Source organism: Lactuca saligna, chromosome 7, assembly GCF_052625555.1.
Source record: "Lactuca saligna cultivar CGN05327 chromosome 7, ASM5262555v1, whole genome shotgun sequence".
Taxonomy (NCBI): domain Eukaryota; kingdom Viridiplantae; phylum Streptophyta; class Magnoliopsida; order Asterales; family Asteraceae; genus Lactuca; species Lactuca saligna.
In genome coordinates this window covers 142,882,806-142,891,428 of record NC_136423.1, presented here as the reverse complement: position 1 = coordinate 142,891,428, position 8,623 = coordinate 142,882,806, and the positions used below count along the sequence as shown (strand labels likewise).

Below are 8,623 nucleotides of genomic sequence, written 5' to 3'. Positions count from 1 at the left end.
CACAAACCTTTGCATGGTTCATCAAAACCCATCAAAATGACATTTTTATGCACTAACAACATCAGAAATGCTAAGATCTACATTCTAAGCTCCTAGATTAGCTCATACTCACAAGGATGACTCAAGGAACCATAATATGCTCAAAATAATCCCTAGACTAGATCTAACACATAGATTCATCAAGATAGAATCTTTATACCTCCAATAAGCTAGAAAGAGTGAATAAGCAATAAATATACAAGACCTCACTTGATCAATGCTCCTCTACAAGGGTCCTTCTTCTTTAAAGAGTATCACACACACACACACAACAAAACACATATTAGGGTCAATCTCATGATAAATGGGTTAGGGTTTCAAGATATGGCTCAAAAGAGGCAATAGAGGCTGATAAAATGAAAGCTTGGGGACATAATATGTTTAAATAAGGTGTAAACCCTAAAAAATAGGGTTTTCCCCTAACTGATGTATGCCTAGCATACAAATAGGTATGCCCAACGTACCAAGGTGCTACCGCGTCTCATGCATTCATTGAAGTACGCCCGACGTACCTTATGTATCCCCAACATACTAGGGTCCTTAAGCCAAAATAAACAAAAATAAGATTCTAAGAGTTTGTCTAGCATATCGGGTGTCACAACGACCTTCCATATCGAGCAACATATTTTGTGAGACTTCGTTTGTAGTTGAGATTGATAGTGTCTTTGGTTGTATTAAATTGTTCTCCAAGAAGAACCTCATGTAGTTGAGATGGATTGAGGGTTAAACACATTTTGGATGCTCTTAACAGAAATGGGTCTGATGTAGCCACAAATCTCTTAAGTGTATCATTGTAGTGGTTAATATGTGATTGGGAGATGATGCCCATCAAGTTTGGTAGATTTTGTTGAGTCCGCTCTTCTAATGCGTCTCTTAAACTTGACAATAAGATTTGGCTTATTGATGTGGACATTACATGGTGGTATCTAGTTTCCTTGAAAGTTGATGTTAAAGAATTAACAATATACCATAATGAGTTTCAATTTAGGGGGTGTTAGGTGGCATTGAGACTGTACTGCATAGTGTCAGTAGGGTGTTGAGTGAGCATCACACTAATGTGTATCTTGTAATTTTTTTTATATAAACAACAAACAAGGTTGTATTTGGGTTACAAACATATTTGGTCTACTATTGGTGTTCAACAACGAAAACCCTTGGGACCACTTCTTTTTACTCTTGCATTGCATCTAATTATGCATAAGATTAGAGAAATTACAAGCTTCATCTTCATATACGGTATCTTGAGGATGAGATTGTGATTGGAGATTCATTGGAGGTAGCCAGACTATTAGACATCATCTGGGTGACATATATATGATTGGGTTTTGAACTGAATGTCAAGATATGTAAACGAGCACTACATGCTAACAATTTTCTTGTGGATATTCTTATAGATGATGTTGTCCAACATATGTCGCTAGTGGATTATCATACAATGCTTAAATATTACATTACGATTCAACAATTCTTGGTTGATAAGATATACCAGTTTGTCGCAAGGTATGCTTGGACTCCTTTTGGGGAGCATGTAATAGATTGTAAAGAGCTTACATTTTTCAAATACTGACATGGTATGGTTAGAGATATTCTTTTTAGACGATATTGAAGTTCTCATTTAGATAAACATTTATGAACTACTTAACTGACTCATTAAAAGCAAGATCAAAACTTTGACCAACTGATATTTTGCTTTTGGATGGGTATAAGGTGAATATGCATGTGTAGAGCAAGCATGGGTTTCCCATATTACATACTTTAGGAGTGGATGTTTCGCGGTGGGAATGGCCGATGCAACGTGGAAAAAAAAAACATGCATGAAAAATTAAACATGTGTTTATATCATTCACATTTGATACTTTTGGTTTGATACTTTTGGTTCGTTACGTAAAGGATATAAAGCTCATCAATAGAGTCCAATGATTACCGTTTGTCGTCCAAAAATGCGTCAATGTAAAAATATAACATGTGTAATGTTTTTCTAATTTTTTTGAAATATAGCTACATTTGAGTTAAAAGGTTGAAATGTATAAACTATAAACGTTTTACTCGTAATTGAAATATTCTATACCCTTTTTTTTATAATTATCCTATTAAAAAAATATTTTAAAGTGACCAAACATTTATTTTGATTATTTTATTACAAAAAGATAATAGATATAGCAAGCAACATTCTCTTGTTTCTTTCCTTCACGGGTCTCGACTTTGCCATAGGAGCGTTGGAAGTACAAAACTACAAATCGTTGCGTCGGATCCGAAGCACGATCCATGCACGTGCCTTCGTTTATTTTTCATTTTTATAATTCTTTAATAATAATAACATAAAAAAATTTCCATCTTTATTTAACTAATTCACCAGCTTTATACGTAAATGTCTTTGAAAACATTAAAACTTGTTGCTTTATATAGATAAAAGTCGTATAAAGATGCAAAAAGATATAATTGTAAGAATCTCAAAAGATAAAATTCCAAAATTAGAAAAGCAATAAATGTAGGCCAAAAAAGTGCACATGACAACAAAATAACACGAGATGAAATGATCAAAAAACACAAAGGGCTCAACGCAAAGGACCCTTCACAAAAAAGGGAACTTTTATAACCATCATCATGTTGTACAAGATTCTTTCATGTGGAAATTATGATCACAATCAAAATTTTAAACTCTCAAAATTTACCAAAATTATTTGAAAATAAGTAAACGTAATTGTAAGAAAGTATTTATACCCGGATTTGTAGCAGGCTGCAAGGAATTGTCCCATATATGCCCCACAAAATTACAGTTGCAGAAGAGAGAGAGTGTAGAGTTGTTTGTTAATAGTTATGTTGCAGAAGAAGAAGCTTCTAACGATGGAGAAATGAAAGAAGAGAGGTTAGATTACGAGATAAAGCCTAAATTGTTGTCATAACAGAAGCCCAAAAAGGGAAAATAGTTACAGAAATTAGAATTCGAAATTAGTAGAAGAAGGGAATAATCAATAACTAGATGATATGTCTTTCAATTTGACAGGTCATGGATCCATCGATTATGGCTTTAATCGAACCCATTGGTACCTTCCTTCCATTGGAACATCTTTCACGATATCAAAGTTGTACCTGATGAACAGTAAAAACGAAAATTAGTTGGAAATGATGATTGTACTCCAAATTCTATAATGTGGAGGAATAGTGCAGGTTCACGTTAAGATTGGTGTATGTGTATCATGAACAAACCGCCATAGCTACTTACTTTTCTTTGAAACGTTTCTGTTCGTACTTTTCCGCTTCTGAGAAAAATTCTTCAAGCTCAGCTGGAGAAGGAGACTTTTCCGGTGGTGGTTTACGACCGGAAGTAGCTTCGTTTGCAGCTCTGGTCTTCGTCTTCTTCTTTGGAGTAGATGTGGATAACGAATCCATTTCTTCTGATTCCAAGGAAACCACACTTGATGCAGATGTATCTCTACTGTAAAATAACAAACATGAACACAAAATTTTAGTAAATAGACAAAAACGAAACGGTAGAACTGATCAAAATTGAAGCAGAATCATAATTGAGAGTGATTAATTGATTTTACCTGAAACCGTCGTTACTGAACATGAAGATTTCCGTTTCGGAAAGACACTCCGTCTGTAATTATGAACATCGATTCGGATTAGTTAAGATCTACAGCAAATTCATCAGCTTCTAGGAAAAAAACAAGCGTTGTATTTACTAGAATTTTGAATTCAAACCTTCAGATCTGGTCTGGAATTGTCAATAATAGAGCACATAAACGACGAAACATGATCAGAAACACCAGACACCGCCGTCAAAACAACATTCTCATGGAAATTGACGTCAATCTCACGTCGAGACCGAAACCGAAGCTGAAAAACACTCTCCTGATCTTGAGAATCCAATCTTCTTCTCTTACCGGTGCCGGAGCTTCTAACATCTGTATCTCTACTCCACCGTGCGTCTCCATGGGAATTTGGAACCTCCATTGCTGAAACCTCTTCTGTGCTTTCACATCCGCTTGTACACGTTTCCTCGATCATAATTCACACATACAAATTGCTGTATATTCAAACTGAAAAAAAGAACCTCTTTCTCTCCCTCTTTAAAGCAACTTGAGAATAGAGAAAGGGAAAAGAAAGAGTGGAAATATAAGTAAGAGTCGACATGATTGGATGGTTCAAAAATTAATGAGTCGGGTAACAAATTATGTGTATATATTCATTTTATTTATTTTTTTATTTATTATTATTTTTTTGTGCTTTAACATTAAAATTCTGTTTAAAAATGATATATTTATTTTTATCGACAAGAGTTTCGGTGTTTAACGACTTTAACGTGTAATAAATTACGTTTACTATACACATTTATATACTGAAATTTTTACACAATTTAACATTAAAATGATATTTCTGCTAAAAAACACGTTAAAGTTTTTCTTCAAAAAAATTATTTGTTTTACGATTAACATTGTTTTTGAAAAATATGTTGTTCTAATTGTGTTGAAATAACCAACTATATGTATAGGGAAATTGAGTAATTTAACCATAATATAAAGTTTATTTGAATAAATAACAAAAAAAATATTTTTTGAAAAATAACCATCAAGTCTCAAATAGAGGATTTTAGATAGAGAAAAATATTATTTCCAACAAAAAAAATATATTTCGGATTGATATTCAAGGCTTCGGACTAAAATTTTAGAGTTCGGATTTTTTTTTCTTAATTAAAAAAAATTTAAAATCCGATGAACAGTTTCGAAACTTTAAGATTTTTTTTTTTTTTATAAAATATAACAAAAAAAATTAAACAAACATAATAAATATGAAATATATATGAGAATATGGCTTGAAATCAAATATTTAATTAAAAACTGATAATATTAAATATTTTGAAATAAGCAGTTTAGATATAAATAGAAAGATTTTTTTGAAAAACTTTTCGCAAAAATACTCTGGAATTAAATAATTGTCTACAATAAATCATTCAAGAAGAAAATGATTATATTTCAAAAAATAAAATACTAGTTTAAAAAAACTCATTTATTGTCACATCCCCAATTTCACGGCCATAAAAGACCAGTTTTATTTATATTTTATTTCAAAATCAGAGTAACCTTTTAATAAAAGAATTGTGGAATTTGTCCCAAAACAATAATATGATAAAGATTTATCAAAAGCATTTCCTTATAAATGTATTTCATTAAAAGACTCGGGATGTCATGTTCGATACAGTACATAAGTATAAACAGTACATTATAAGCCTTACAACAGTTATTTACAACTAATGGCCTATAATCCAAAAGTCCCTTATCATCATCCAAATTATGTTCTGGGTCCACTACCTGTAAAACAGAAAGCTGAGTGGGTCAGGCTTGGAAGCCTGGTGAGCATATAGAGTTTTCAACCCACAAATAATAATAAATTTATTAATTTCATCGATCAACAATAAATTTATTAATTTTATCAAACCAATAATAACCCTGATTACCCATTCCCGTTATCCTCACTTTACGTCCCTAACCACCTATACAAGGGACCTAGTCTAAGGATTTTATCATCGGGATGGACTTTACTGCTAAGGGGATTCCTCAGCCATATATGTCCGTAAGGCAACCATGAGGGGGATGGAGTACACCGGTGAACATCAAGCCCACAAACACCTACAGGTTACGAGCCTGCTAGCGTTCCATTAGACTGTCTAGAAAAGTCTGTGGTCGTCATCCATACTCCGCTAGATGACTGGAACAACAACAACATCGAGGTCTCTCATCATTTTAACACACATCAACTATTTCGTCTACCCATGTTTTACCCAACATATTTGTAGATAAAATACATATACAGTTTATAACTTGTATAAAACATTGTATTCAACAATCATCTCAAATAAACAATCAATATAATTACACATAACACGTATTTTATAGAAAATACTTCATATCTATGTGTAAGATGAAAGTGACTATACACTCACTTGATTTGATGATAATCGGACAGCAATTCGTTCCTTAAAATGATCATTTCTAATAAAACCAGGAGTTTTATTGAGAAACCGGGCTCTGCGAGAGTTGGAGCTTCAAAACCGAAAAGATAAAATTTTGCGGGTTTCGGGCACTTCGGGACGTATTCCGGGCTTTAAAGATGATATCGGGGCTTCGGAGGAAGTCAAAATTGTCAAAATATAAGTTTAGGAGTGAAAAATGTCAAATTTCCAAAAGTACCCGGGAAGGCTCGCAGCCCCCCCCCCCCCCCCCCTTTTATATAGGGTGCGAGACCGAGGGCTTTGTGGCTGAGAAAGCTCCACATAGTAGTTGCGAGGCTCGGTCAAGAAAGGAGACGTGTCAGCGAAGGAGCGAGGCGCGTGGCAGCAGCGAGGGCGAGACACGGAGGCGGGCTACGAGGCTCGGACATGGCCCCTGCGAGACTCGGACACGTGACGACTACGAGGCGGCTTCTGATTGGCCGAGACTTCGGTCCGAGGGAATTGCGACATGCGTCGGATCCAGACTCGGCCACATATTCGGTGACGCAGCAACTTCGGCCTTGAGGCGGTTTCGCGAGAGGGGTGACGTGGCCGACTACTGTTCATGCGAATTTTTCGAATTTTGAGCCCCGAACTTCTAAAATCCATAACTTTCACATACGAGCTCCGTTTTTGACGTTCTTTATATGCATGCGTAGCTAAAATTACGCTCTACAACTTTCGTTTAGACTTCGCCGGCTAATTTTGACTTTAATTTTAATATTATTATTTTTAACAGACCAGGACAGGAAAATCCGTTAAAAATTCATAAGTTATTCATCCGACGTCCGTTTTCGTCAGTCTTTTTACCGTTCTGCTACTATTGACGAGACCTTTGATTCTCGTTTAGGTTGTGTCGGCTAAATATCGTTCGATCTTAAATTCGAGTTTTTAGCTGTCTACTGCTAAGCTAAACTTAGAAAAATCATAACTTCCTTATACGAAGTCAGATTTGGACAGTCTTTTTATCAAAATTCTCGGTTTAACGAATACTATGACTTTTGTTTAGATTGTTAAGGCTAAAAAGCACTTTATCGCAATATTCACTTTTTACGCTTCCCGGTGCCGTGTCGGTTCCGTTGCGAAACTTCGACAGGTCATAACTTCTTCGTTATAACTCAGATTTTGGCTTTCTTTATATCTCCGGAATCCTTGTTTCGGCCACTACAACTTTCTTAAAAGATATCGACTTTTTATAATATTTATTTTCAATGCTTATTTTCATTATTAATTAATTAAATCATAATAATTAAGCAAATAAGCATATAATTCACATGATATTCACATAATTCCTCTTTATTACTTTAAAATGAGTTACAAAGGTTGACCTAGACTATTACGACATTATTAATGCTTTTAGACCAGAAACACGGGCGTTACATTTATAATAGTTATTTTACTTAATGTTTCTTTTTTATATAAAATCAGAACATAAATAACTGTGAAATTCCTCTCACGACTTGTTATCAGAGGTGGTTCCACTATGGTGCTCATATGGCACCGGCAACCTCTGTTTTTTTTCGGACGCATTTTTTATTATTACACCACTACATAAATAAAATGTGTCATCAGCAAGAGCTACTATGAAATCATACGTCTTCCCCTGCTTGTTATACCATCTACATAATGTTGCTTATTGTTTTTCATATTTACACTTCTAATTTTTAAATTTTTCTCACAAATTTATTCCAACCTTAGTTTTTTGTGTTTTATAGATTTACTTTTATGTAAAAATTTGAATTTGGTTTATTAGCAAAATATTCATACTTCACATATAATAAACAACAATAACTTATTAGCAACCCTGAGGATTATCAACAATCTCAGTATGCTAACAGCACGCCCTGTGGATTAATAATGTGTTTCAGGGGTTATTAGCAACCCTATGGATTTTCAGCAATCCAGAAATTATCAGCAATTCAATTCAATTCATACATAACGATAATCAACAATTAAGACCCAGTTGGTCACAAACATAAATACCACACAAGCCAAGATATTGAGAAGTCTCACCTTGCGAATATCAGTTAGAAAATACAACATCTCTTACACACACATGGTAAACAAGAGCAACAAGACAGCTAACAACATTAAAGAATACCCTCTCAGTTTACCCTCTTACCCCTGCGTACAAGTTGCTCTATGCATGACGTAGAGCTTAAGTGATTACAGGTCAAAACCAAGCTACGCCAAGCGTAGCAAGAATTACACCCCACGTAGGTCTGAATGTCAAAAGTTCTATTAAGCTCTTAATACAGAAAGTTAGCTCCTTAAACTTCCAGATATGAACCAAAAGGACGAATTAAATGATAAAGTCTCTGACTTTACCCATTTGCATGCCATAAATGAGTAATAAACTAAACCCTAAGTCCATAAAGTGCGCTAACGCTCAAGATCTCATGCATGGGGTAGATGGGAGTGATTAAGCTCTCAACTTTATGATTTAACGACCCCAAAAACAACAAGAAAAGTGGTCTGGAGTAGATCATACTCATAATAACCAATGTTACGGGACAAAAAGCATACACAATGCATAACTAACTAGATCTAGCATGAGAGATTGCCAAGATGGGAACTTTATACCTCTTGAAG

The 8,623-nt window shown here is 34.5% G+C and overlaps 1 protein-coding gene across 2 annotated transcripts; it reads right to left on the bottom strand.

Annotated features, from left to right (window-relative positions):
• Positions 1 to 2,911: 2,911 nt before the first annotated feature.
• On the bottom strand, positions 2,912 to 4,178 carry LOC145004010 (cyclin-dependent kinase inhibitor 7-like). 2 transcript variants are annotated; one of them, XM_078962914.1, is made up of 4 exons: positions 3,745 to 4,178; positions 3,588 to 3,640; positions 3,263 to 3,475; positions 2,912 to 3,129 (listed from the first exon to the last, which is right to left on the bottom strand). In XM_078962914.1, the coding sequence occupies exons 1-4, from the start codon at positions 4,048 to 4,050 to the stop codon at positions 3,060 to 3,062; spliced, it is 642 nt and encodes a 213-aa protein (XP_078819040.1). In that variant the 5' UTR covers positions 4,051 to 4,178; the 3' UTR covers positions 2,912 to 3,059. The 2 variants fall into 2 exon arrangements, with proteins under 2 accessions (XP_078819040.1, XP_078819041.1); XM_078962915.1 differs by having other exon boundaries at positions 3,263 to 3,472.
• Between the last annotated feature and the right edge of the window lie 4,445 nt (positions 4,179 to 8,623).